The sequence below is a fragment of the Apiospora aurea genome (genome assembly GCF_038362705.1).
Source record: "Apiospora aurea strain CBS 24483 chromosome Unknown utg000007l_segment0_segment0, whole genome shotgun sequence".
Taxonomy (NCBI): domain Eukaryota; kingdom Fungi; phylum Ascomycota; class Sordariomycetes; order Amphisphaeriales; family Apiosporaceae; genus Apiospora; species Apiospora aurea.
The window spans coordinates 2,157,157-2,184,312 of record NW_027117394.1 but is presented as its reverse complement, the minus strand read 5'-3'; the positions used below and the strand labels follow the sequence as shown (position 1 = coordinate 2,184,312).

Below are 27,156 nucleotides of genomic sequence, written 5' to 3'. Positions count from 1 at the left end.
AGGCATTACAGCTTCAGACCTGAGGGACTGGCTTCCACCCACCAACGACCAAACGCTATACGCCATTGTCGCCCATGCGCCTTCGCAACTTCTGCGTAGGGGGCTTCTGGTGATCGAATATCATGATGCAGTCACGGCTGGCAGCGCGGCGGCTGCTCCTTGCACGACCATTGCAAGCCAAGGGACCCTCGGTACCTCGGCTGTTTATGCGCCAGAGCCACTTGACCTCGCTCTCGCGACCACAACTCCCCTTTTTGTCGAACCCCCTGGCCCGAAACAAACAATGGCGCTACCTCACGACCGAGCGGAAACGATGGCTGGTCTACGAAGTCTTCCTGGGAGCTAAATATATCATCTACACATGGGCCATCGTCGCCTGCCTCTTGGTTGGCTACTGGAGCGTCCAGCAAGAGTGGCTGGAGCGAAGGTACCCGAGTCCTCACGAATGGAGCTTTCTCACGAGGCTGCGATTCAGACTTCTGAAATGGGGCCCTGACCGGACAGACACTCCGCAGCCCAACTGGGTGCAAATCGGCAACTTCGCCAAGAATGTTTTGGAGCGGTTGGAAGACCCGGCAACAGATGGTGCCGACTTGCGGGAGTTGCTGGACGGCGGTATTTGGATAGACGGAATCGGAAATGCGGGCAAGGACATCACCGCGAAAAGCGAGCCGTGGAGAAGAGGCTACTATGAGGTTCTGATGCTGTGCGCAAAGGCTGCAGAGAAGCTCGACAACCACCTGGTGGACACTACACGACATATCGTGTTCCCGGCGGAACAGGTGTTCGGGCCGTCGAACCCAAACCCTAAGCCTATCCCACCCGGATCTCCAAGTGCACCGCACGAGAAGGACTGCGAGGTAGCATATGAGGCGCCAGAGACGTTTTATATGAAGATTCTCACCACCAAGGGCTTCACTAACAAACAGAAGTTGGATGCTGCCCTGGACTACGGCGCTTGGTTAGATTTCAAGGGCCTCCCGGACGCATCGGCCAAGATGTACGAGTGGGCTCTGCAGCTGGCCTCGGAAAATACCTTGCCAACAGCGCTGCCATACAACACCCATACGTTTGTACTGCAAGATACTCGTCAACCCTCCGCCAACATTCTCACCACACTTACGGCTATTGCTGCCCACAAAGCGCGCAATGACGACGTATCTTCCGCCCTTCCAATCCTTATCTCGATCCTCCGAGCTCGCCGCTCGCTCCCAGATGTTGGCGCGTCTTCTTCAGTGACGCTTGAGGGCGATGGGCAGCCGGCATCGCCATGGGCAGTCTCGAATATTCTCGGTGTCGCGAAGCGACTGGCCGCCCCTCCAGCCTACCCCCCTCCACCACCTGATGGCGAGACGCCTCCCCTGCGGGACGCGAAGGAGCTGTGCGAGGAAGCCGGCCTGAACCTCTACATCGGAGAGATCATATACACCAGTAAGGGAGCGTCTTCCGGGCGAGTAGACGGGCTGGCCTGGACCCGCGAAGCAGTCGACTTGGCTGAGGAGCAGTTGCACAAGTTGGGTGCGGAGTCGCGGGATGAGGCGGCCAAGAAGACCTGCAAGGAGTGCTTACACACGGGTCTCGAGAACTGGGCCACCATGGTGGGTCGTCTCGCGAAGGAAGAGAGGGAGAGGCAGCAGAAAGCCGGTGCTGGCGCGACAGCCACTAAGTCTGGCGGCGGCTGGTTTGGCGGCCTCTGGGGTGAAGGCCAGGCTCGTCCTGACGAGATTGGTCGATGGACCGCGGAGGAGAAGGTGGTCAAGGAACGGATCAGAAGGGCTCAGGAGATCTTGGATGTGCTCGAAGCCCCCAAGGTTGGACTCGGATCGTTGTTCTGGGCATGATTTCCACCGTGGTTGTCGCGTTCTGTAATCCCTGCGCATTGGTTACTTGTAAACTAAATATACCCTCGCTAAATGGCAGTGGTAGCATAGCAACGGCAACCAACGCCAATGTCAACGACTTATAAAACAATATAACTACTTACGACTGTGTTACTATGGAACTACGTATGCGAATTATGTCACCAGGATCTCTTCAACGTTTCCCTTGTAGAGAGAGAAATTGGGTATTCAAAGGTTGTTGTTGAGGTTCCAGAATAGGGGCCAACTTTAACGCAAAAATCTCCGAAATGCAGAAAAATTGTGCTTCACGCAAGATATATATTTTCGAGACCCTAGAAAATGAGCTGATTAACTCCTATGATCACTACTATCTACTACACCGGCCCAAACCGCCTAGGAGACCTACACATATCCCATAACATTGGCGGATAGGGATGCCCGCCTCCTTAATTGGACTCGTCCTCTCCTTTGCCAAAACCTACGACTCGACCCAGAAAGCGAAGGCAGGCTCCAGAAAAACACCGCTCACCATGATGATCCCAATGAGGACGCTCAAGCCGAGAAATTATTCGGAAGACGCGAACACGGAAACATCTCCTGGCTCGCCGCGGCCCTTGACTCGGAACTCGTCGCCGTCTTCGTTTGTGCGGGAACGTCTGAGCCAAAGTCGGCAAGGGAACCAGTCGTCGCTATCGCCAGGATCAACCCGGCGTCAGCAACAGCAAATGGGGGTTTACCGGGAGGCTTTCTCATCGTTGAGGTCGTCGTCGAGGCCGGTGTCTAGGAGGGGTAGTGTTGGTGATACTGTCCTGGACGGTCTCTTCCCTACCGCGGCTGCCGCCTGCTTAGCTGAGAGAATGGTCGCGGGACCTGGAGATTCTCAAGACCTACCATCTCCTCCATCCGGCCCCAATGCCAACGGCGACAAGAAGGAAGAAGATGAGGCGGCGAAGGAGGAGGGAGGGAGCGGCCAACGACAAGAAGAGGAACCCTCGGCGACGGCAAACAGCACCCAGCCCCCTCGCCCCTCATAACCATCCTCTCCGACGATCATTGCCCCTCCTCATCCTCTTCAACGTCCGCACTCTCCTTGTCGCCGCCAGCAGCCGAAGCCACTGATGGAGAAACCAAGGCGAGACTATCGCCGCCGCTCTACCTGAACGTGAGTACGATGCGCAACATGACGACGGCGAAGGCAATGGAAACATTTCTGGACATGCCCGTCCTGTCCACCCCGCAGGAGTTCATCCAAGCCGTTTCCTGGAAAAAGGGTCCTGGCGACGGCGGCGACAGCAGGTCGTATGTCGTTGTCGATGTGGATGGTGGTGATCAAGTTGGGCCAAAGTGGCTACGTCGTATTGGTAGCTGGAGGACTACAAGGGAGGAGGAGTCTGAAGACTTGGAGTTGAAGGATTGGAAGTATAAAGAATGACGGCCCAGAAGAGGCACGGATCTGAGTGAGGACGGGACAGGGGCCAACTGCCCACATGTGCTACATATGCCGGGGTTGGCCCAAGAGCGTACGTTCGTTCGAATCGCCCTGCATGACGTTGGGAGATTTGTGGGGGAGAATGGGCACCAGTCGGATGGATCGATTTTGTAAATTTAGGGGGTATTTAAATGAAAGTTTGCAAGTTGTCCATTCACTCAGTTCAGCGGCAGAAACCCTTTCTTTTCCTTCCTTGAATACATCTCCCATTAGAGACAACCCGCCGACTGTCCAGGATCTAGCTACGGGTTTCCATAAAATCATGAAATCATCAAATCTGGTTCAGAACTCGTCTAGTCAGAAATCAAGCGCCGTCCTCGTCCTCGTCCACGTCATCTCCTTCCAGCTTCTTCTCTCCTTGACCGCCGCTCTCCTCCTCGTCATCACTGATGCCCGCCCGCGGATCCGCCTCGCCAAAGTCGACAGGGGGCTGCTGGTCGAGGGGCGCGTCCTGCCACTTGCTCCAGTCCGGGTCCATGGAGGCCGGTAGCTTCTCGTCGGCGTAGGTGCATTCGACGATGGGGTTCATGTAGTGAGTGCTGCCCTTGGGCGCAAGGGCGACGGCCTGGAGCCAGTCGAGCACGGCGACGCGGGCCTTGATGAGCAGGCACTCGATGTAGTAAGGCTCGCCGCCGCTGTAGACGGGGCAGCCGTGGCGCGTGAAGGTGGTCGTGTGGGGGTTGCCGTCGGGGCCCGAGATCAGCGTGCCCAGAGGGTCTGAGGCGATCACCCAGGCGCAGGCTTTCTGTTTGGTGTGGAGATGGGTTAGCATGGTAAAGTGATAACAGTAAGGGCGCTTCAGTATGCATGCAAGGTGGGGTAGGGAAAGACGCGACGACGGCAGTTTGGAGAAAGGGACGGGATATGTATGTTCTCACCTCTCGTAGGAATGCCTTGAATGAATCACACTGCATCTCATCCACGGCTTTGAACCCGCCAAGGATAGCGAAGCAGCGGACGCGGCCTTGCAGCCGGGCCCAGGTCACACCCCAGTCGAGGTAGTCCTCGACAATGTCGGCGCCGTCTCCCACACCGATGATCTCGAGCGCGGCATCGGGTCGGGTATAAGCCGGAACGACCTTCTCGAAGACGTAGCGGACATGGTCCTTAGCGGTGCGGTTCTCAGGGACACGGTTCTTCTCGTCCGTGATCAGCATGCCGCCGTGGACGGCACTGGGCATGGAGGCGGCCTCGGCGCCGACCTGGCACAACGCGCGCTTGAGCTCGGGGGACCAGATGAGCTGGCCCATGTTGGCGACAATGATGCCGGGGGCGGCGGCGTCGTCATCGTCGTCGTCGGGTCCGGACTTTTGCTTCTGCAGAGCGCGCACGACAGACACGAGGGAACCGCGGTCGACGCCGCCGGGGCCGCCGAGCACACGGTGTGCCAGGACGCCGAGGTCCTGGAAGGTCTCGCCGAAGATGAGGACGACGCGCGACTTGGTCTTGAGGTCGGCGCTCGCGAAGATGGGCACGTGGGGCTCCGAGGAGGAGGCGGTGCCGAGGGGCAGGAGGACCTTCTCTAGACCGAGGGACTCGAGGCAGGTGTGGACCTCCTTCTCGCAGGATTCTGGGACGAATGCAAGTCAGTTGTGCTAACAGAGGAGAAAAAGAGAGCTCCTTCCCAAATACGTTGGAACGAACAGAATAGAAACAATGAAATAAGTGACGCCAAATAACACCTTCCCCGAAGACATACCGTTCATTGCATATCGCTGCCGCTCATTGTGGCGCGGGTTCCGGGTCAAGAAGAACTTGAAGTAGTTATCGGGGTTCTCGATGGAGCGGATCTCATCTTTCTCGTTGACGAAGTACCTAGGAACCGGTGGGTTATTAGTCGAAATGATAATGCTATGCGCATTTTGGCGGGCAACTTACCCGAGTTCCTTCAGATCGGAAGGGAACTCAGGATCCTTGGGCAGGCCGGACCACAATCTTCGGAACATGTTTGTTGCTGGTGGCTAGTTGCTGTGTATGGAAAAACGAACCTGTTTATCCAAGTAAAATGTCTGGTACTCCGGGTGTTCAGATTCTCGAAGTGACGACAGGTCTCGCAGCTACTCGATTGAGAAGAGTGTGGTCGGAGCGGGAAGGTATACCATATGATTAAGGCAACCGAGTACTTGGGAAGTAAGTGCCTAGATTCACTGGCTGGCGTTTGCTAATCCAGACGATCAAGAAATTTCTCTGGCCGAGTAGGTACTTAGAAAGATAGATATCTTCACCTACGTCTTCACGTTTGGGGATGCAAACGACAGCCTGGGTAGCAGCAACTGCAGCTTGCCGCTTGTCCAGAACGCTTTCAGCACAAAGTATGGGATAGACTGCTGCTCGTGCCCTTCCAAGACTGAGCACAAGGTACATATGTAGGCATTCTCGCTACGAGGTGAATTCGTGCTGGAATGCGGAGGTTTACACAGACCAGTTGCATGTGTGCAATCCAACATGTCGATGTCTTTGGGGATTGCTTTTCCCCCTTATCATGAGATGTCTGAGTATTGTACACGCTAGTCATCGCAAATATGTATATGCACAAACGGCCGAGATTCCATCTACTGGATACATGCTGTCTAATATTGTACAACGACGGAGTAATCGCCTCTACCAGCTGGCCTTCCTCACACCAGGAAGGTTGCCCTCCAAAGCCTGCATTCTGAAGTTGTACTAAGGGGTTCACTGTTAGCACCTTTGTCTGGCATTGTTGATTTGCTCGTTGTCAAAACGTACTCTTGACAACTTGAAATCTCTGAAGATACCACGTCCCTTTCCGCCCATCAAACATCGGCCGCGGATCTGTGTAGGTCGGGTGTAGCAGTGCATCTGGGTGAGCTGGAGCTGGGCCTCTGCCCGCGTTCGTGCCGGGAGCGTAGTGTTCCGGATGATGTGACGGAGCGCTTGTCTATATGCAGCGGAAGATGCCAATTGTCAGTTTGCGATTGTGCTTGGATTGTGGATTGGGTTGGAGGCAAATGCTCAGGGGAGCAGCTGCGCCGGCGCCACGTACCTCTCGGGCTCGAACTGTGCGTAGACCTTCCGCTTGGTGTGGTCGCGAATGACGTGGATATTGAGGAAGGACCCAATGTCCAGCTTCTTGGACCGGAACATCGACATATTGGCGATGGTTGCAGTCGTCCCGCGAGTTGAGTGCTCTGGCGATTCCAATCCGAAGCTCTCTGTCGCTATCCCGAAATTTTGGGCATGTCGTCTGGAGGGAAGGCGAGCTTGGTCCGAAGGCCAAAGGCTGCCGGCTAGTTGCGGGCCGCTGGTGGTCTGCCAGCTGGAGGCTGATAAGCTGATTGTGGACCTGACTAAGGCGGGAAACTTAAAAGCTTCGGAAGCGGCTCCACGTCAATCGCATCGCCAAGAGCCCTGCCCAATGACCCACTGTAACGGGCAGCCTCTCGAAAGGTGGTCATCTATGACGTTCGTCCTCACAGTAAGGCTTGGATCGCTAGATCGGCCAAAGACTTTTCAGATTTTGATGTCATACCAGGCACCATTGTGGGTTTACGGGTGACCTTGGGGGTGCAAATGGAAGTTTCTATTCTTGACAACCGGTAGGAATGACGTAGCTGCTTGTCCCTCAGCAAACCTGCCCCTCCACGGCACTCATCTACCACTCTACCATAAAACCCAGCAGGACGCACGCAGATAGAATTCGATATCTATCTCTACATCTTCATCTACACAACTCCTCAAGTGACTGCTACTTCACCTTCTTCACGAAACCATACCGAGTACACACCTCTCAACCAAAAAAACACCACCACCATCGCAATGCCTGACAACACTGAGCACGAGCGCTTCGAGGAGGGCAAGGAGAACTCCCACCTGGCTACCGACTCCAGTAAGTCACCATACTTGTTCCACGTCCTGGACAATGATCAAGTCTCCTCCCATGAATACTAACGGCCTTCTTACAGAGGACCAGCGCTCCATTGCCAACCGCCTCGGCGCCGAGGAGCAGAAGGACGAGGGGAAGAACGAGACCCTTGAGACCCAGCAGACCAAGGAAGACCCCACACTTCCCGCCAGGGCCCACGGCAACAAGCCCTCAAGGGGCGCTGAGATCGATGCCGAGATCCAGGCCGAGGAGGAGGAGATGCTTGCCAAGAAGAAGGGCAACAACATGCCTGGCAAGAAGAACTAAAGTTGTCTCGACCCCAAAATAATAGCGTATGGACTTGATTTTATTTGGCAAGGAAAGGGTACTGGTTCAAATGGCATACCAACGGCGTATAAGGCTTCATAGATGGAGTTCTGCGACACCACGCGCATGACGATAATGAGCGATTACCATCCATGACACTCTGGATTGCAATAAGTGACCTTGCATGTTCATCTTGTGTGACTGCGTCTAAACATCGTTTTTTCTAATCTTTACTCTGCAGCATCCCCTCCCCCCCTCCCAACGCGAAGCGGAGATTCCAATGTTGGCAGCCTTGCACAACAATAGACTCTACTTGGTATGCCGATACCCTTGAGACCATTAATGACTGTCTCGATACCAACAAGTCCAATATGCAGGGCGTAACCCAAAATCATGTAAACGACGGGGCTTGCATTACTATACATGATATTATAATTGTACAGGGGTGTATATCGACATCAGCCCCCTCAACTTTCTTACAACTTAGACCCCTTGCTCCTCCTCTCTTCACGCTCCTTATCCTTCAACAACCGGCGCAAGATCTTCCCACTGGGGCTCTTTGGTACGACATCGAGAAATGCAACACCGCCCTTAAGCCACTTATAATGAGCCTTGTGGTCCTCGACGTGTTTGCAGATTGCCTGCGTAATCTCGTCGTCCGACCGGCCCTCGGCGGCGGGTGACTTGACCACGAATGCCTTAGGGACCTCGCCGGCGCGCTCGTCAGGGACGGGGATCACGGTACAGTCATTCACGAAGGGATGGGTAAGCAGATGAGCTTCGAGCTCGGCGGGAGCGACTTGATGGCCCTGGTCATGGTATCGTTGTTAGCTGGTCTTGCTTTTCGTCTGTCCAGTGTATGTATGGGTCTCACCTTAACCTTGATCAGCTCTTTTATCCGGTCCACAATGGCGAAATGCTCATGACCGGCCTTGCTGCGGCGTACCACGGCGACGTCCCCTGTACGGATCCATCGCCCATCTTCATCCCATACAAAGGCCTCGGCGGTGGCGCGTTCGTTGTTCAGGTATCCCAGCGAGATACTGGGGCTCTGCAGCAGGAGCTCACCGCGCTTCTCCTCCTCTCCGTCCTTTTGGTCCGTCACATCGATCGGCTTCCCCGTGTCCGTGTCGATGATCTTGGCCACACAGCCCGAGACCAAAGATCCCGCGGCGCCGACGAGGATGTCGTTTTCACCCGAGCTGAGCACCACGGTCGCAGTTTCGGTCATGCCGTAGCCTTGCCCGATTTCCCAGCCGGGAAAGGACTTGACCACCTCCTCGTGCGTCTCGACGCCGAGCGGGGCTGCGCCTGTGTAGACATAGCGCACCGAGCTCAGGTCGTATTTGCGGCAGAGCGGCTGGTTCTTTAAGAGCTGGATGATGATAGGTGGGACCTGCCGAGCAAAAGTTAAAGGTAAGTTCCGTCCTTGGTCATGTTCTTTATTACAACCTCATGTAAAACATGCAAAAGACTAAGCAGGGAAGCTGGCTCGGATAAGCTTACCAGACACAATTGGTTGATCTTGAACCGCTGTATGCACTCCAATAGGTTCTTGAGCTCGAACCGAGGCAGGATGACGATCTGGTCGCCGCGGTAGATGCCCGACAGCGCCACGACGATCAGGCCGTAGATGTGACTCAAGGGCAAGACTCCCAAGTTGACCTGCGTCACAACACCCTTTGGCTTCGCCCAACAGACTCAAACCAGCGGAGTTGCATCATATTCGCTATCACATTGCGGTGAGAGATCATGACGCCTTTCTGCAGAAGGTCTCATGTTAGCCATGCGAACGTGTGGTGGGCAGCCACTCGCCTTCCACTCGTGGCTCTGGCACACGAGAGAGATAAGAGGTTAGAGGAGGACGTACCGGCAACCCTGAGGTCCCGCTCGAATAACTTATGTAGGCCACTTGCCGCGCCCCCTGGCCCGTGGTCCACGCCGGCGGCTCTAGCGGGGGCAACGAACGTCCCTCATTGATGAGCCCGTCGAGCGTCTCGTACGATAGCTTCCCGTCGTCGCTTGAGCCGCCCGTCTGCATGATGAAGATGCGGTCCGGGGCGATGCCCACCGCCTTGGCCGCCTTGAGTGCGGTGTCCAGCAGGGGCACGCACGTGATGATGGCCTTGGCCCCCGACGACCGGAGCTGGAACTCGAGCTCGGACGGGGAGTAGGCCACATTGGCGGGCGTGGCGATGCCGTTCAGGCGGTGGACGGCAAATGTGGACATGATGTAGTCGATCTGGTTGACTGGCGATTAATAAAGGACGAAGAAGACGCCATCCATCTGACGATCGATAGGCAGCAACTGAGCTTACCGAGTTGAGCGAGTGAACGCACACCACCTTGTCCCAAGGCGTGTCCTCGTTTACGCGCCAGCCCATGCGCTTCGAGAGAGAGCGGGCGAGCAGTTCGTACCGCTCCCGCATCTCGCTCGTCGTGAACGTCTTGCCCGTGACGCCACATATGAAAGGGTTCCGCGAGCTGGCGATGGATTGGCGGCCATACCACTCGTCACTCCAGAACTCGCCTATTAATGTGGTGCTGGGGGGGGTCTAGTTGCGTGTTAGTTCCTCGCTCTCGGTATCTGCCTGCTCTCTCCTGAGGCCGCCATGCATTACTCACCGAACGGTAGTTTGGGTACCCAAGAGGGAGGATGGAAAATCATCTTGGGGGACGATGACGGATCGGATTATATCATGACTGGTGATTTGATCAAGGCGTGTGACAACAAGCAAATGAGTATCTATCGGGTACGAGTCGTGATGGCAGCCACTAAGAAGTCGCGTACGACGACTACACATATAGCTCTTTACAGGTGGAGTTCCGAGCACCAGCCTCCGGGGAAATTCGAGGACGAGAAACGGCCGAGGATGAAACACTCTTCCCAATGGGAGGGATTGGCAGGCCGGCCATCGCTTTATTTAATCCCCTAGTCGCCCTGCTTCGCTTCGAGGCGAACGGTAATTATTACCTTGGTAAAGCAGGTCCCTTCCCCCCCCACGGGCCACGCCGGTATAGCCGGTTTACCCCCTTCCGGGTGTTAGTGACGCGGATTCTCTCCACAACGTTCGCATCAGAACGCTGTCTACCCCGCCTGTTTTACAGTAGCGAGCAGATGATTACTGTAATTGCGACTAGCCAGCACACATACAGTATCAAGTTAGGGGCTAATCGATACGCGATAGCCGTATCCAGGCACACGGTAGAGCGCTTGCACCGAGGTATGAGTTAGCCGTGTTTCCCAAAGCGGTCGTCTCATATCGACAATGCATGCAAGGGCAGCTTTGCAATCTCCATCATAGCCCCATGAAACACCGAAATCCAACCCTTGATTACTTAAGTAGCAGGACTCTGCTCACTTTCCATGACGAATCCGTGGGATCTTACGAGTCAGCTACGAGAAAGGGTGCCGAGTACGACAACTATTAGTAGCAAGATGCATCAATTGAATAGGCTCCTGATTTCCAATGTCATAAATGCCAACCAGCATTCCAGCAAAATCACATTCGGGATGTCTTGCATGGCAGACTAGTGAACCCAAAGAGAAGGCATGTGATATTCCTCGTTGGTGCCACTGGCTTCGAGGGCAGGTTGTTGAGTTTGGTTCAAGAGTTGTATCTCAAACGACAGCGGACATGCACTAGCAGTAAAGAAACATTTGTTATACACAGTATTGCATTGAATAGAGAAAATGGGGGTTGTTGTAATAGTATCTGTATTGCATGTTTATCTGATTAATGAGCAGTTGCCTCGACTGACTGTGCGAGAACTTGCAAGTCACCTGGAGGACTTGGTATGCAACGACAACTTGGACACCCACTTGGTCTCGTCATTGCCTCATGCGTAACAAAAAGTTGAGCATAACCCATGAAGCAAAGGCTGCCTGCGGTAGCAGACCAATCTCCAAGAGCTCTCACGTTACATTGAGCGTGCCGTGTAACACAAGCTTGAAACCAGGGACTGCAAGGCCTCGACCCAGGCTTGGACGCTTGCTGGATGGATCTGAATGATGTTAGCTTCGATTCTCAAGAAACAGTGAGCAACATAATATGATAGATTTGATGTAAGGGTTGTCAGAATATGTAAGAATTGAATATCACCTAACCATCCGATATAGCAAACCCCGGCGAGGGCGCCATCGGGCGGAATCAATCGCAAATTACCTCATCATTCAAGTGGGAAAATTGGGAGAGATGCGCAGGACAAATGTGAAAGGGCTTACCTTGGTTAGTTTGACGACAGATTTGCGAGCCGCATGCCCTGCTGGAAGAGGTTTTTGCAGTCGAGATGATGAGAAAAAGGGAAGACCTGCTGCCAAAAAGTTCTGCTGCAAAAGGTTTTGTAGGAGGGCCGACCAATTAGAAGCTTGGACTCTGGAGGTGCGAACAAACGAGGTGGGGTCCTCTACAATTAAAATCTCTGCGGACCGGCAATTCGAAAGTCCGACCGACTTTGGCGCGACCCGCACTTCTTGCCAGCCATTTTCCAGTGTGGTTAGCTAGGGTTACGAATTTCAATTCCCACACTAGAAGATCTCCAGGTTGAAGATTGAGCGCCAGACAACATCTGACTTTGGAGGAAAGCCAACAACATCACGAATCGACACTTCACCCCGGTACCATAATCAGTACGTTTACCATTCCCCAATCATCACCCGCGATTGTACATCTCTACAAATACGCCCATTCAGCCCGTGCCAAAATTTTCTGCCGTATCGACGACCTCCAGCGCTGACTCCCGATCTCCTTTTCTAGAACACCGTTAAAATGGGTGACGCTACCATTGTCGCATCGAACTGGCGCCTCGTCGAGGTTGGCCGTGTCATCCTCCTGCAGGGTAACGGCCCTTACGCCGGTCGTCTGGCCACCATCGTCGAGATCATCGACCACAAGCGAGTATGTTGAACCGGGACAATCGGAAGGAGAAGAGAAGAAAAAAGAATTCGGGAATTAACCAGGTTTACTCTAGGTCCTGATCGATGGTCCTTCCTCAGACGAAAAGCTCGCCGTTCCCAGACAAGCTATCTCCCTGTCCGACGCTCTGCTGGCTCCTTTCGTCATCGAGAAGCTGCCCCGTGCTGCCCGTACCGGTACCGTGAAGAAGTTCTGGGAGGAGGCCCAGATCGACGCCAAGTGGAAGGAGAGCAGCTGGGCCAAGCGCAAGGAGCAGAACGAGCGCCGCCGGGCTCTGACCGACTTCGACCGCTTCAAGGTCATGCGCCTCAAGAAGCAGCGACGATTCGAGCAGCGCAAGGCCCTGGCCAAGGTCAAGGCCTCTGCATAAGGTGCACGAATGACGGGGAACGGGGTATAGATGGACAGTCACGACGACAGGCGAAATTGAAGCCTGTCGACTACTTGATACTACGGAAACTGGTCTCTGCACGAATCTCATGGGAATGGGGGTTGCTGGACTCCTTTGCGTCGTTTGGGAAAGACCTGTACGTCACAACATCTCATATGGTGACCGGCGTCAAATGATAGGGAAATTCACACAACCAAAAGAACACTGTCAATGCATTTTTTGGTCTTAAAGGGATATGAGCGGACTGGGTTTTAATGTCCGATAGAGAATTATCTTACGAGATAATCAAGCATTTTGATGCTTTCTTCGATGCAAATATTGATGCTTCTACGGACCTGCTCTTGTCGCCACTCCTACTCCCCTGACATTGATCGTAATATCACCATTTTACACGCGGCGAATCTGCAAGTAGATAGACAGCCATCCGCATCCAAGTAAGGAAACATCGACAGCCGCCAAGAGATCAGAAGGACATACTGCAGATACGATATCGTAGACACTAACTATCTCCCAAAGGCCCAGTCTTACCCCAGAGCATCAGTACATGTAGATTTGACAGACTTGTACGGAAGTACTCGAGACTGAATATCGGGCCAGCAGAAGCAGGCAGCAAGCAGCAGACTGGGCGTGATGCATTAAGAAACTGCTGAGAAGTTATGCGTGTGGCTGTTGCATTAAATGACGATGAAGAAATGATTATGCAATTTGGGGGGAGGGGGAGTGCACGAGCCATCCTGTGCCAAATTGAACCCTACTCACAACTTTTCTCTTGAGGAATTCGAAGTAGCCAATCCCCGACCCGTCGAACGAATCAACCCCGCTAGGTTACTTGGAAGATAACTTCAGATCTCAGTAGGTACGTTATAGCATTTTTTTGGTCGACAATCTCCGAGAACATCTAAATTGTAAGGCATCGGTGCGTTTGTGTGTCGTTTCTGTGTGGTTGCGACTTTGAGGGGCAGCTCTGCTTTTTGGCTAGCTACAAGCCTTTTTTTGCCTGCGCAACTGCTAAGTCTGTGTGTTCGGCGATTTCCAGGTCGAAATTCAGTTGAGCAAAACCAAAAAAAGACACCAAAAAAGCTGACCACCACTCCCAATCACAGCAGCAAAAATGGCCAACCCCCGTGTCGAAGAACTCCCCGACGAGGAGCCCCAGAACCGCCCCCAGGTCGACGAGGAGGATGACAGCTCCGACTCTGAGATTGAGGCCGGTGACGAGAGCGGTCCCTCTGGCTCGACCCAGGTCATCCACTCCCGCAACGAGAAGAAGGCTCGCAAGGCCATTGAGAAGCTTCAGCTCAAGCGTATCGGTGGCATCACCCGTGTGACCCTCCGTCGCCCCAAGAACGTGAGTGCTGTTACGTTCCAAGCACTTGTGCAAAAAGGCCGTTTAGTTCATGGTGGTCGCTGGCTCGTGCGAGCTCACTTTGACAAGAGGTGGCCCTACACAGGGAATGCTTGATTTGATCTTTTTTTTTTCTTCAACAATCGTTCTTGTGTTGTGCAGCGATTGGAAAAGGCCAATATTGCAGTGGACAATGTGCTGACGAAATGCTCGCTTTAGATCCTCTTCGTCATCAACACCCCCGAGGTCTACAAGTCCCCCAACAGCAACACCTACATGTGAGTATTGTAGTCTCTACGATCCTATTCTGGGGCCCAAGCTAATGTTTTGTCCAGCGTCTTCGGTGAGGCCAAGATTGAGGACCTGAACTCCGCTGCCCAGCAGGCTGCTGCTCAGCAGCTCGCGCAGGCTGGTGGTGAGCACGACCACGCCGGTCACGACCACGCCGGCCACGACCACGGCAAGGCTGTCGAGGGCGAGGCCAAGAAGGAGGAAGAGGAGGAGGATGACGGCGAGGAGGTCGATGCCGATGGTCTGGAGGACAAGGACATTGAACTGGTAATGACCCAGGCCAATGTCTCTCGCAAGAAGGCCATCAACGCCCTCAAGGAGAACGACAATGATATTGTCAATTCAATCATGGCTCTCAGCGTTTAAGGTGTTCCGGACTGGGTTAAAGGCTTGGGAGTCAAGGTTAGGGCCTCAACTGTCGAGCCTCTAGATGCATTACGGCCAGGAAAATTCTCGCTTGGGAAATAAAACAACGGGAGGACTGATACTTGCATTCTATGCTACAGCATCTTGAGTGTCATGAGAAATGTGAACCAACAAACCATGTTCTACAGCGAGTTTTCTTTGCGTACCTGTGAATGGTGGTGAATCCATCAAGTCTTCTGAAGAATGTACACTTCCCCCTCGGACATGGTAGCTCAGCCTGCAATTACGAAGCAGAACCATGCCATGACTATACGAATTAGCTGTACTTGAATTGAGTAGGTATCAATTGCGTGTCTGAAATGCTGCTGCATTATCGTGAATCACTGACCTCGAGGGCTGTTTGCGGGCAGCTCCAGATCTGCTTACTTAATACTGACCTTATTAGGTCCGGGCCGTGTCGGGTACTGTAGGAAGGAGTGGCTGTGAAATGCCTCAGGCAGCCACATTTTGCGAAAGCTGGTGGAGCTGCTAAGCAAACCTACGACTCTTCGGCAAAGCCAGCAAGCAACGACGAATGTGAATTGCTTCAATCTCTCCACTCCAAACCTCACAAACCATCACAAAAATGGCAGCAGTAAGTCCACCCTGGTCAATTGATGTGTCTCGATGCTCTATGTGGCAGTCCGACGCCTTCTGCCTCCCCAATTGAGCCGCCGATGCTTCCCAACAAATCCGTGTTCGGCATTTGCAGCCATGAGCTAATTTTCCCTCTTCCCTGCCGAACAGCGAAGCGCCGCCCTCAAGCTCGACTGGGCCAAAGTGACCTCCTCCCTCGGTCTTCGTGGCCAGACGGTCGCCTCCCTCCAGGCTTTCAAGCAACGCAACGAGAACGCCCGCCGCAAGGTCCAGGTGCTGTCCGAGCAGCCCACTACCGTCGACTTCGCCCACTACCGCAGCGTCCTGAAGAACCAGGCCGTTGTCGACGAGATTGAGAAGCGCTTCAAGGAGTTCAAGCCCGCGACCTACGATCTGTCGCGCCAGCTCAAGGCCATCGAGACCTTCGAGGTCGAGGCTGTCAAGAATGCTCAGGCTACCAAGGAAAAGGTCGACCTCGAGCTGAAGGACCTCTCGAAGACGCTGCAGAACATCGAACAGGCCCGACCTTTCGACGAGCTCACTGTGGTACGTGCTGCTGCCTCCCCAACTCTAGCTCCCGCTGCTTTGGTTCGGAGGGAGAGAAGCAAGAATGATAAGGCTAATCGCGTTGTGAACCACTACAGGACGAAGTCGCTGCTGCCGAGCCCTCGATCGACGAGAAGACCGCCAAGCTGGTTTCCAAGGGCCGCTGGAACGTTCCGGGCTACAAGGTATTTTCCAATTCGTTGTCTCCGGCTCTGCTATATGGTGCTAATCGCTTCTGCAGGAAAAATTCGGCGATCTCTCCGTACTATAGACGTCCCGCTGCGACAACTCATTCTTCCATTTCATATGTGTACTCTAGCATTGTAGATAGCAAGTCAGGAAGAAGTACCGGCAGAGTAGAGCCGATCGGACAATTGAGAAATATCCTAATATTCCCAACCGAATCCGTCTCGGGGTAGTTTCCATTACCCAAGGCCTCTTGAGCTGATATACAGGACTCGACACGAACCAGTCTTGCGTTCTTCCACACGAACGACCCATTACTTATCCCAAAAAGGTATGTTGCATTCTCCCGACTTGGCCCTACGTTGCCATTTCCCTTTTGCTTTTTGACATGATGTTTTGCAAAATGTATTTGCTACTTCAGAGCTTGCTTCGGCTTGCCATGAGACAATCTTTCACCATTGCCCTGATCAAACCCACCACTTTCACATTTCATGAAGTTTGAAGACAGCGTACCCACGAGCCATTGCGCTAACACAACTTCAAAGTTTAGGAGCCCCCCATTTGCAAGCTGTAGACTGACCGCATCCATATGCCCGGACGGCCAACTGCTATATTGGATAAATGCCACTTGGTCTTGGGATACCAGTCATACCGCTACGAGTCATGAACTGTGATATGTACAAGATGCTGTCCCTGTCCCTGGCGAAATTATATCATGCCCTTGACCCCATAGGCCCAACCTGTAACAAAGAGCATATGTTTTCGTTATCTCAACTGGTCTGGTGTTGAAAACAATATAGCTACATCCAATGCTGTCGGGGCGACAGATCCAATCGTCCTCTGAGCCGATATGTACAACAAATGCGACTGGCAATGGCATGCCTGTGTCCCTGTACCACGCGCTTAATGCCTAACTATCATCTACCATGAAGAACCATCATCAAGACTGGGGCTTTGCTTGGAAGTGAACTGTATATTTCTGTAGAATACATATTAAACCATAAACGACTCCGTCTTCGGCTATTTTGAACGTCAATAAGTGACTTTTCTAGGGCGTATAGTCTGTTGACTACTCAGTCCCTAGAAAACATATCTGTGAACATTACCACGAGGGAGGAGTCCCCCTAACGGTGATTACCAGAGCTAGGTGACGCTTATCCGCATCAACATTAGGTTTCCAGGCGAAAATATCACCTGCAACCCCTGGCATACACGCCGGCCCTTTTTCTGGCGACTGCAGCTTTTGCCAGGGGCTCACCGGGCCTGCTTGCTCAGTCGAGGGGCCCGCATCCGCGATCTCGCTACCTCGTCTCTTCGAGGAGCGTACATCCCCACGACCAGCTTCATAAAAGGGATGGGGTCGATGGCACCAAGCATTCCCAGCCTTGATGGGGGCATTTGCCCCCTATACTTTCTCTGCTCAGTGGCTCGTACATCCGCATTGTGCTGGTCAGAGATAGTCCATAGTTCCTGTCTTGACGATTTGCGTCCAGAGACATGGCAATATGCCGGGGCAACACGCCTCGCGGCAGATACTCGGAAGGCACTTGCTATGCTAAGCACAATGCGAGTTCGAGCAGTTCGCGAAATACAACACAGTCTTTTTCTGGTACGGTTTCCTGACGCCTATCCATTGGTCTGCAGGGCAAGGTTCTCTTCCAGGCCGGATTCGTATATTTGCACAATCTCATCCGCGCCCGAACATCCCGCTCCCTGCCCTAGCTGTCAGTTGTTATAGAAAAGGGGCACCCCTTCACGAGGTCGCTGAGCCATTCCCCAGACAAGACTAGGGAACAACCTCGCGTTCGTATGGGGGATATCCGAGAACCCCCTTCGGGATCTATCATACACAGCATCCTTATTACGCCTAGGGACCGTGCCTATGTCCTCAGGGCATCGAGCAAGACAGCCGGGGGTTTACCATAGAAAGCCTTGTTTCTAGGCTGGCTGGCTAAACAAGCATATGGTTCATGGACCGACGAAAAGACCGAGGAGCCCTTGAATGCAGGGCTCAACGACAGTTGACTTTGGTGCAAGAACAGATACCTGGAAAGAGGTAGGAAGCTGTGGATCATTCTATTGTCTACCCTTTGATCCCGTCCGTCACTCGAAAACCTTGGCCAGTTCCGTTGCCTAACATACAAGAGGCCCTCGAGCATGTTGCGATGGCCGTTTTGGCTTTCCCAGCAAAATTCTCGATAGCTGCCCGCTCCGTGACAGCAAACCCCTTGCCCAATATTCCGTGTTGTGCTAGAGGCTCGCGGGAAGGAACCGGTGTGTTGATAGAACGCCAACCTGAAAGTTAATGCTCGGTCGGTTGCCGTGGGTATGTCGTTTCAGTCAATGATACGGCAGAAGGGGGGTGAGACAGCTTCATGGAGGATGCGGTTCTTTGAGGATAGACAAGAAAGCAGGTCGGTTGAAAAAATATCGTCAAGCGCTCGCGGTCGGGGCATCGCCCAGCACATCGACAGCAGCGTAGGGTACGTAGGTTTAATGCGGGTTTGTAGTTCCTGGGATCGTTGGCTGCTGTTGGTTTAGCAGAAGGGGAAAACCTGCGAGTTTGACAGTAGTTTCTAAATGCAGACATATTCGATCAACACAATGAGTGGGCAGGAATGGCAGCGCAGTTTCGATGTGTTGCCATGGTGGGATTTTCGGATTGCACAGTTCGTCGGGGGGTGGCGTTGACTGGTGTCTGGCATACGATTGCGCGGTATCATCATCTTGATCTGGCTCAGTGGCATCTCGGTGTGTTTGGATCGAAGTGCTTGCTGGCAGACGTCCATGGTTAGGTTGTATTTGCTTCTTGATCCATCATTGGTGCTGTTGGGCTTGCTTATAATTTGAACACCTGCAAAGCTTAGGACGAGGAACAAGCCGCTGGTGTTCAGAAAGGGACCGGGTGCTGAAGATCACCACATAGCCACCGCGCAGTCTGCAGCAAATATAGACATTAGGTAGGAAATGTAACAACAAAGACGAAAAACAACTACTATCACACAGTGTGGCATGACAAGGATGCCAGGATGCCAGGATGCCAGGATTCCAGGATGCCCCCTTTCCTTCCCTTCGCGGCAGGCCTTGCTCACCACCACTCGGGCTGGCCAGATGTCGCAAGCTTCGTTTGCTTCCGGGATGGTCGAGGGCCTGTCGCATGGTACAAACCGGCATAGACCCTGCCTGCGAGATGGCGAGAAGAGGGGGGATATGACCGCGGTCGACCAAACTGAATTTCCTAAGAGCGCCCGCCAATCAAGGGACTAGGTTAGGCTCGGTCTTCAGGTCCGAGGGTACCACATTTTAAGAGCATCCACCCGTGGGCCAAGTCGCCTACAGGCTACCGTCTCGTGCTTTGATCCCTTGAAATTATGGGTGATGGCGCCTCTTGTGACTCGTAGCTGGACGCCTAGGCGCATCTCAGTGGACCTAGGCTTGGGTTAGGCCAAATCAGATAGACGTAGCAAGCCTCAACTAGTTGCCTTAATACAACATATTGTGCACGAGTACGATGTGTACGATGTAATAAAAGGCACGCATGTCGGTGCTCTCGTAGGGTAGGCAACAATCCGACCCCAGCATGCCAGCTCAGTAAATATGACAACCGCCCTAGCCGAGGGTTACCATTCCTTCACTGGCCTCTTCCGTCAGATCGAGATGAGGACAAGGGAACTCTGCTTCATGTCGGGGACTGCTGAGAATAGTACCAAAGTGGCAATTTCACTTCCACCAGGCCCTGGGGGTTCACGATCAAGACTACTTACATATCATAATACAAGTCATCGATAGTATGCAATTGAATAGGCTGTGGCAGGACGCTTGCAAGTGGCCATCTAGGGCATTCAGGCATTGTCGTTCGCCGATGCTAAACTCCGCTATTCCATCCGGGCTCGAGGCCACCATCGTTGTGGGTGTTGGTAGATTGCTCGATAGACGCCCACAGCTGAGATCCGGGAACTTGCCACAGGAACAAAGATGCTTCAAGGACCATTGCAATGCCTTCCGCCACCGTGTCACCGTGAGACGGATACATGAGGCCGGCAGCCGGATGAAGAAGGCAATGACATCAAGGTAATGGACGATGATGCCCAGGGGGGACTGTTCTAGACAAAAATATTCGATGGACACTGGACAAAGTGATTGTCGATTATTGGCTGATGATTTCCGGTCCAGCGTCTGTCTCCAGGGTGAGAAGTAACACAGGTGGTTGAGGGAAATCCGATCCATATCCTTTTGGGAAGCCGATGGGACGATCCCTGCCTTGCATCCCATTTCTCTCGGCAAGAAAAGAAACAAAGTCAGATTTATGCTACTGTACCGTACTTTATTAGTGATACAGTAGTCGGAGTGGGACTTTCGCCTGATGATGGAAGAGTGACAGCACCGCCGATAAGACGAAGCCCAGGGAAGCAAGAGACATGAGACACTAGCTGCTCAAAGCTGCAGTGTTGGGGCCGGCCATTGGCATGGCGAGATGGGGATCGTGGGATGGGCAGACCGCTGGGCGGAAGCCAAAAAGGTCTGCTCCATGTTGCTGTACAGTATGTAGCGATGTACGAATGCGTTTTACGTAACGCGGTATGCGTATATTATAGTATATATATTTTATATTATTGCGTAAAAAATAGCGCTTAGGATACTACGTTAGCGATAATTAATAATACTTTTTAACGATAATCTATAATTTTTTATTAACCTTTTAACTTTTTAATGATAACTTTTAACGATAATTTAACGATAACTTTAATAGTAATAATATAATATATATATATATATATATACGTATTATATTAATCGCGATAACTCCCGGAATATTACGTAACACTATATAAAAAGCGTTTTTTACGTATATATTATATTAATAATGTAATATATTAAGATTTATTAATTATCCGGTTTTTTTACTAGGTAACTTTTATCGTCGAGGTTATTATCGAATTATTATTAAAAATTATCGTCGAAAGGTTAAAAAGTTAACAAAAAGTTATAAGGTTATTATTAAAAAATATTATTAATTATCGTTAACGTAGTATTTTAAGCGCTGTTTTTTACGTAATAATATAAAATATATATAACGTAGTTTACCACTACGCGACGTATATTACTTAGCGACGCACCTTAATTTAATTCTAATATAATTAAACTTTAACGCGTAATACTTTTATAACTATAATGCTTAATTAATCCTAAAAAGATCGGATAGTTTTAGTAATTTAAGCGATACGAAACGGACCGAATTAAATAAATTAAAGAGTAGTAATAAAAGCTTATAATATACCCGAATTAATTTTACGCTATTAAATTTACGGCTGAAATTTAAAACGCGAAATTCGATTAAAACGATATAAAATAAATCTAATTAAAAAGGAGGTATTTCGTAAATATATAATTAATTTAAATATCCGAGGGATACCTCTCGATTTCGCTAATATAGAAAATATAGCTAATCTTTTTACTACGTCGCGCGGCGGTAACCGCGTCGATAAATATTAGGTTAAGCGCTTTATTAACTATAACCTAAACATAAAGATTAAAATAAATCGTCGATACGATTATTAGAAAGCTTTTTACGAAGATTTTAAAATTATTTTTACTTAGTTTACATTAATCGCGAATATAAAAGCGAAATACGGGATCGTTAATAAAGATATTTAAAATTTCGATAAAACCGGCTTTATAATAAATATAATCGGGTTAATACTCGTCGTAATACGCGCCGAGCGGCGTAAAAAAGCGAAGTCGGTCTAGCCTAATAATTAGAAATAAATAACGGCGATTAAATATATTAATTCGCAGGGTTAATATATTCCGCCGTTCTTAATTATTTAAAGCTAATATTACCTCGTAAATTAGTCTCGCGAAATCGATTTACCGGGCGATTAAGTAATTAAGCCGACTTTTAATAATTAAATTAATAACGAAATAAACTTAGATTAAATTAAGCATTTCGATAAATATATTAAATTATAAACGAAAGGTCGCTATCGCCTCCTAATTCTTAACGGCTATAAAAACTATATTTTAGCTAAATTTAAGGTATATTACCAAGATAACGATATTATTACTATTAATATACCTCCTTATTTATCGCACTTACTTTAACCTCTCGATATAATATTTTATTCGCTTTTAAAGCGTACTTATTTAAAAAAATCGAGCTATTTATTAAGGCTTTTATAAACTATATTATTAAGCTCGAATTCTTTATCGCCTTTAAAGCCGCGCATTTTACTGTTTTTATGAAAGCTAATATTAAATCTAGATTTAACGCATTTAGTTTAATACCTTATAACCCTAACGAAATAATTAATAAATTAAATATATATCTCCGGACGCTTATACTTAACCTATCCCGTCTAAGGACGGCTAGTACCTACGACCCTTAAACGCCGTTTAACCTTTAATAAATAACTAAACACTCTATTTATATTAAAAAGAGGGTATTTACCCATTAAAGAAACTCTTTAACGCCGATTTTAAATACAGTAAATTAAATAGCGAAGGGTATAATTAAAATAGTTTATAAAATAACCCTTATACGTGATAAAATATATATATTAAAAGAGGTTAATTTAATACTTTCTAAGCGCCGGAAAACTAAAAAGTCGCGAGTTTAGCTTAAAAAAGCCCTTACTATTAAAGAATCTCAGCAGCTATAAAACAAAAAAGTAAAAGGGAAGCGTTCAGCGCCCGATAAAAATAAAAATAGGGGTTCGTCGAAACGGAAGGCGACCGGTAAAAAGCGTTATAATGTTTACGGTAAGATAGGTTATAATGCGCGAATATATAAAAAAGATATAAAATTAAGCGAGGAATTAAATAACGAGTAGTTTTAATTAATTTTAAGCGTTATGGTTAAATTAATTTATATAAAAAGGTTAAGAAATAGAAAAGGTGCGTCGCTAAGTAATATACGTCGCGTAGTGGTAAATCACGTTATTATAATATACGTATATTATATTATATAAAACGTATTTATATATCGCTACTTAATAACGAGTGTTACTTAATAAGAAAACCGGATAACTAGTAAACCTTAATATATTACATTATTAATATAATATATACGTAAAAAACGCTTTTTATATAGCGTTACGTAATATTCCGGGAGTTACCGCGATTAATGCAATACGCACATATATACGCGTTTTATACATCGCTACTTTTATTATGTCAGGCCGAGCAGGTAGCAAACGGTGCCAAACAGTGTTATACAGTAGCATGTACTGTCCGTCTCTCGCCACCCAGCACACTAAAGCCTTCCCCAGATCACGATGAGGGCTCGCAATCGGGGACAGCCTTGCTCAACCTTGGGTGTTTGAATTGTAGGGGTAGTGGCTCATACGGTTAGTTCCTAGGCTGCCCGTTCCCCTTGTTGCCTCCTGGAGTTTCCAAGACAGCCGGGTCGGGATCTCTGTCAGATGTTTCCATTAAGACCAGGTCAGTCAGGCCATTTCCATTCATGTCTCTCCCACGCGAGTTGGCTTTATGAGTTGCAATGGCCCAAACCCAGCACTGGACATTCGGCTTGAAGTACACAAGGTAGGTAGGTATTAGACGCAGACCAAGCGCTACAGAAATCCGGACGCTTAATTGAACCCCATTCAGCCAATCAGCGCCCGGGCTAGCACTGCTGCTGCTGGCAATGTTTGGCCTGCTCCGGGGGGGGCCTCAGGCTCAGGTCTTGCCGGAGTTATAGTCTGTAGGTACTTGTAGCGCGTTGCCGCCGCCGACGCCGCCGCCGCTGCTGCTGCTGCTGCCGTTGTTGCTGCCGGCGTACAGTAGGCGTCGACTTATTGCCCTGGATGCTTCCCATTTTTGGGGCCTTATTTTGGTGCAACTGCTCCATCAAATTGAATTGGACTAAGCCTGCCTAAATCCACCAAGCGACGCACCATTCTCAGGTCGTTTCTCTGCCATGTTCGTCTCCCGCAGTCGACAACCTCAGAAAGATGTTACCGAGGAAATACGTCTCGCTCCTGCCAGCTTCAGGGCCAAGAACCGACCCTGATCAATCGTCCTCCTCCGGGAACACCCAAGAGGACACCAACAAACGCAAGCGCATCGGCACTCAGATAGCTTGCAATTCTTGCCGCGTCAAGAAGACTCGCGTAGGTTGCCTCCCCTCGTCTGTTCGCCGCTCTGCCTCCTGTCCTGCGAGGAGTGCTGGGCTGGGCTGATCCCGCGACAAAGTGCGATGGCCGCCGGCCAACCTGCGGTCCCTGCCGGAAGCGGACCACCGACTGCACCTACAGCCCGAGGAAGGACCTTGGCGAAGAGCCGCATGAGATGCTTGAGCTGCTCAAGTGGTTGCCCGAGCATCGTGCCGTTGATGTCCTGAAAGTCCTCAGAGCTAACGATGGCGACTGCGCTGCTGCGCTGGCCGTTATCAAGAGCGGCCGAAGGGGATCCCGCCGACCCTCTGACCTCAATGATCCCCGAGACGAGATACCGGCACAGTCCCCCTGGAAATCGAGTTAATGGCACGCCATCCGATATCATACCCCATGCTACAGCCCATTTCCATCATCGCCCTGCAAGAGAGCAACCTGCTTCGCTCGGTGAAGTCCAATCGGCCCTCTGAATTGTCCTTTCAGCGGTAAGTGCAGCATTGGTCCAGTCCCGCAAGGACTCTATTCTAGCCGAATGGCAATGCTTAAGCCCTCCAGCTCCATCGACCTTCAAGATCCTCTGGCTACCGGAGAGCTATTCAACATTGACGCCGACTCAGCTGTCAAACTTTATCGCATTCACGGAGCGCCAGAAGATTCACTCCCCATCTCGAGAGACTACTGCGATGATCGCTTGTCCGGGCTGCAAATATCAGCCTGGACAACCGTGCCGATTAGCAATGAGCTCGCGGCGCGCATTGTATCTTTGTACCTGAAAACGGACCATCCAATGCTGGGTACGTTTGACCCGGATCTCTTCGTATCCGACTTGGTCACCCAGCAGAAAAGGTTCTGTTCGTCTCTGTTGGTGAATGCACTGCTTTATTGGGGCTCGGTATGTGATAAAAGCGATGCTACGAACGGAACCCCGCTGACTCGCCTTTGTAGCAAATGTACAGTGCCATCGACAAGGAGGTACAGAAGCATGTTCGACTCTTCTGTACAGAGGCCGAACGTCTATGGTCAGAAGCCAAACATACGGATACACTCCTGAATATGGCCGGGGCCCAGCTCTTGAGTCTCGCGTTCATGGGCCACGGCAAAGACCACGCCTGCCTGAAATACCTTACAGAAGCCGTCAACATGGGAGTGCGACTGAAATTGTTTGGGAGAACGAACGCGATTGGGGAAGACGCCCAACGCAAGATGTCGGTAGACGACCAGAGTGCTACGTCATTCGCAGCTTGGGGTATATTCAACTGGAGCGTGTAAGTCAAGAAACGAAGGAGTCCCAGATGAAGAGGACAGGCAACTCACAGGCCCCAAAGCTTGACAACCATCTTCTACCGCCAGCCAGGCATCTCATACCCAGACTCCCCGCCGGTCTGTCTTATACCCGGCAATATCCAAAGTGGCTCGAGCCCTCCGACCGATATCGATTCGCCAAGCGAAGAGACTTCTGTATCGCCAAAACGAAGTCTTCCTGCATATATGGGCACAACTTTTACATTTCTCTGCCAACTGTGGCGTATTGTGCATGAGCTCACGCTGACATACTACAACGAAAAATGCAAGACCAAAATACCGAATCTGGACTTTGCCGAAATGAAGTACCGCGAACTCCTGGCCTGGATGCAAAATCTGCCGACGGAATTGGCTCGTGGAGAGGATAACCCGCACCATGTGCTGGTATTTCAGTACGTTTTGTTAAACTGTCGTTCTCGCTCCTCCCACTGGTGGTTGTGGGCCATGAACAAAAGCTGAACGATGTAGTATATGGGTTCATGCGGTAGTGCTCGATCTATTCCGGCCCTTTGTCAAGGACCCAGAGATGAGGCATGCCAAGCTCAAAACCTTCTCGGCAAGGCATGGTTCGCCACAGACCGCCTTTGATGCATCGGTCGAACAGCTCAAGCACCTCATTATCGATTACCGCACCGGCTACGAATCGTCAGCGTGTACGATCCTGTGGCACACGGCCCTCATGTATGTGGCCAATGCCGTTCTTGTTTCCAAGGGCACAGACTGGCGGGTTTACTTCCTCCTGTGTATCTATGGTTACGAGAGCCTGAACCGACCCTTCCGCGTGTCTGAAGCGATCGGCACTAGTTTGCTGACCATGACGCTCCGCAACGCAGACATCACCATAGAAGAGGCTCGGAGTCTGCTCCTGGAATTGAAAGAAAGAGGCCTTGCCCATTTGCCGAGTGAAGGGACCATCAGGGCTACGTTCATGGGAGATCTTGAACTGGCATTGTCGGACCCTGAAGGCGCTAGAGTGGAAAACTTGGCCAACAACTTCGAGGCCATGGTTCTGTTTCGCGAATTCGTCAACGACGGGTCGATTGAGGACTTATCAATGGTGATTTGAACCCATGTCGATGCGGCCATGCGGAATAGGCAAACGCGTTCTCCTTGTCGTGGGCCCAAAGAAAATGCTGCTTGCAGACGGAAGATTAGGCATCGGCGAGGCCCTTACGCTGCAATGTTGATGCCGAAATTGGTGTGGTGTCTAGCATTGACTGATTGGTAAGATCCGGCAATTAAATGTGGCCGTGACGGAAGTCTGCTTCCTCTAGCCTTGCCTTTCACTCAACCCTACTACTACCCAAGACCCGACAGTGGCTAACTGATTCGAGACCAGCTACATTCCATCAATGTCTTTAGTTCGGCCCAATCTTTCTCTTTTTACTGTCAAGGCGGGCAAGAATAACGAAATTTATGATTGATACCCTTCGCACAGGTTTATTACAAGTTAGCTCGGGTCATAGACTAGCAGAATTCCTCTGCTCTGCCTGCCTTCAATAGCATTTTCCCTCAATCTGCCAGATAGCAAACGAAGATTCAAATCGAACTCGGTTACTGCCCACCGTCTACTTTGCTGAGCA

At 50.9% G+C, this 27,156-nt stretch overlaps 12 protein-coding genes across 12 annotated transcripts; 9 read left to right on the top strand and 3 right to left on the bottom strand.

Annotated features, from left to right (window-relative positions):
• Positions 1-125: 125 nt before the first annotated feature.
• Positions 126-1,841, top strand: PG986_010937 (uncharacterized protein; the record flags this gene model as incomplete). Its single annotated transcript, XM_066847159.1, has 1 exon — positions 126-1,841. The coding sequence occupies one exon, from the start codon at positions 126-128 to the stop codon at positions 1,839-1,841; it is 1,716 nt and encodes a 571-aa protein (XP_066696650.1).
• A 530-nt stretch (positions 1,842-2,371) lies between these two features.
• PG986_010936 (uncharacterized protein) lies at positions 2,372-2,875 on the top strand (the record flags this gene model as incomplete). Its single annotated transcript, XM_066847158.1, has 1 exon — positions 2,372-2,875. The coding sequence occupies one exon, from the start codon at positions 2,372-2,374 to the stop codon at positions 2,873-2,875; it is 504 nt and encodes a 167-aa protein (XP_066696649.1).
• A 146-nt stretch (positions 2,876-3,021) lies between these two features.
• On the top strand, positions 3,022-3,273 carry PG986_010935 (uncharacterized protein; the record flags this gene model as incomplete). Its single annotated transcript, XM_066847157.1, has 1 exon — positions 3,022-3,273. The coding sequence occupies one exon, from the start codon at positions 3,022-3,024 to the stop codon at positions 3,271-3,273; it is 252 nt and encodes an 83-aa protein (XP_066696648.1).
• A 361-nt stretch (positions 3,274-3,634) lies between these two features.
• Positions 3,635-5,276, bottom strand: PG986_010934 (uncharacterized protein; the record flags this gene model as incomplete). The annotated part of the gene is made up of 4 exons (XM_066847156.1): positions 3,635-4,075; positions 4,209-4,900; positions 5,030-5,145; positions 5,209-5,276. 4 exons carry the CDS (start codon positions 5,274-5,276, stop codon positions 3,635-3,637), a joined length of 1,317 nt encoding a protein of 438 aa, XP_066696647.1.
• Positions 5,277-5,931: 655 nt separating this feature from the next.
• Positions 5,932-6,441, bottom strand: PG986_010933 (mitochondrial 37S ribosomal protein uS14m; the record flags this gene model as incomplete). The annotated part of the gene is made up of 3 exons (XM_066847155.1): positions 5,932-5,994; positions 6,058-6,229; positions 6,335-6,441. 3 exons carry the CDS (start codon positions 6,439-6,441, stop codon positions 5,932-5,934), a joined length of 342 nt encoding a protein of 113 aa, XP_066696646.1.
• A 666-nt stretch (positions 6,442-7,107) lies between these two features.
• Positions 7,108-7,480, top strand: PG986_010932 (uncharacterized protein; the record flags this gene model as incomplete). Its single annotated transcript, XM_066847154.1, has 2 exons — positions 7,108-7,177; positions 7,254-7,480. 2 exons carry the CDS (start codon positions 7,108-7,110, stop codon positions 7,478-7,480), a joined length of 297 nt encoding a protein of 98 aa, XP_066696645.1.
• Positions 7,481-7,956: 476 nt separating this feature from the next.
• PG986_010931 (AMP-binding enzyme (4-coumarate-CoA ligase)) lies at positions 7,957-10,148 on the bottom strand (the record flags this gene model as incomplete). Its single annotated transcript, XM_066847153.1, is given in 7 exon segments — positions 7,957-8,289; positions 8,355-8,876; positions 8,987-9,166; positions 9,178-9,243; positions 9,351-9,722; positions 9,799-10,010; positions 10,106-10,148. 7 exon segments carry the CDS (start codon positions 10,146-10,148, stop codon positions 7,957-7,959), a joined length of 1,728 nt encoding a protein of 575 aa, XP_066696644.1.
• Positions 10,149-12,249: 2,101 nt separating this feature from the next.
• Positions 12,250-12,766, top strand: PG986_010930 (60S ribosomal protein eL14; the record flags this gene model as incomplete). The annotated part of the gene is made up of 2 exons (XM_066847152.1): positions 12,250-12,378; positions 12,452-12,766. 2 exons carry the CDS (start codon positions 12,250-12,252, stop codon positions 12,764-12,766), a joined length of 444 nt encoding a protein of 147 aa, XP_066696643.1.
• A 1,132-nt stretch (positions 12,767-13,898) lies between these two features.
• On the top strand, positions 13,899-14,789 carry PG986_010929 (uncharacterized protein; the record flags this gene model as incomplete). The annotated part of the gene is made up of 3 exons (XM_066847151.1): positions 13,899-14,135; positions 14,352-14,410; positions 14,468-14,789. 3 exons carry the CDS (start codon positions 13,899-13,901, stop codon positions 14,787-14,789), a joined length of 618 nt encoding a protein of 205 aa, XP_066696642.1.
• A 625-nt stretch (positions 14,790-15,414) lies between these two features.
• On the top strand, positions 15,415-16,362 carry PG986_010928 (ATP synthase subunit D; the record flags this gene model as incomplete). Its single annotated transcript, XM_066847150.1, has 4 exons — positions 15,415-15,423; positions 15,576-15,971; positions 16,070-16,156; positions 16,213-16,362. 4 exons carry the CDS (start codon positions 15,415-15,417, stop codon positions 16,240-16,242), a joined length of 522 nt encoding a protein of 173 aa, XP_066696641.1. The 3' UTR covers positions 16,243-16,362.
• Positions 16,363-24,109: 7,747 nt separating this feature from the next.
• On the top strand, positions 24,110-24,638 carry PG986_010927 (uncharacterized protein; the record flags this gene model as incomplete). Its single annotated transcript, XM_066847149.1, has 2 exons — positions 24,110-24,268; positions 24,351-24,638. The coding sequence occupies 2 exons, from the start codon at positions 24,110-24,112 to the stop codon at positions 24,636-24,638; spliced, it is 447 nt and encodes a 148-aa protein (XP_066696640.1).
• PG986_010926 (uncharacterized protein) lies at positions 24,638-26,639 on the top strand (the record flags this gene model as incomplete). Its single annotated transcript, XM_066847148.1, is given in 5 exon segments — positions 24,638-24,756; positions 24,767-25,163; positions 25,217-25,536; positions 25,597-25,965; positions 26,042-26,639. The coding sequence occupies 5 exon segments, from the start codon at positions 24,638-24,640 to the stop codon at positions 26,637-26,639; spliced, it is 1,803 nt and encodes a 600-aa protein (XP_066696639.1).
• Between the last annotated feature and the right edge of the window lie 517 nt (positions 26,640-27,156).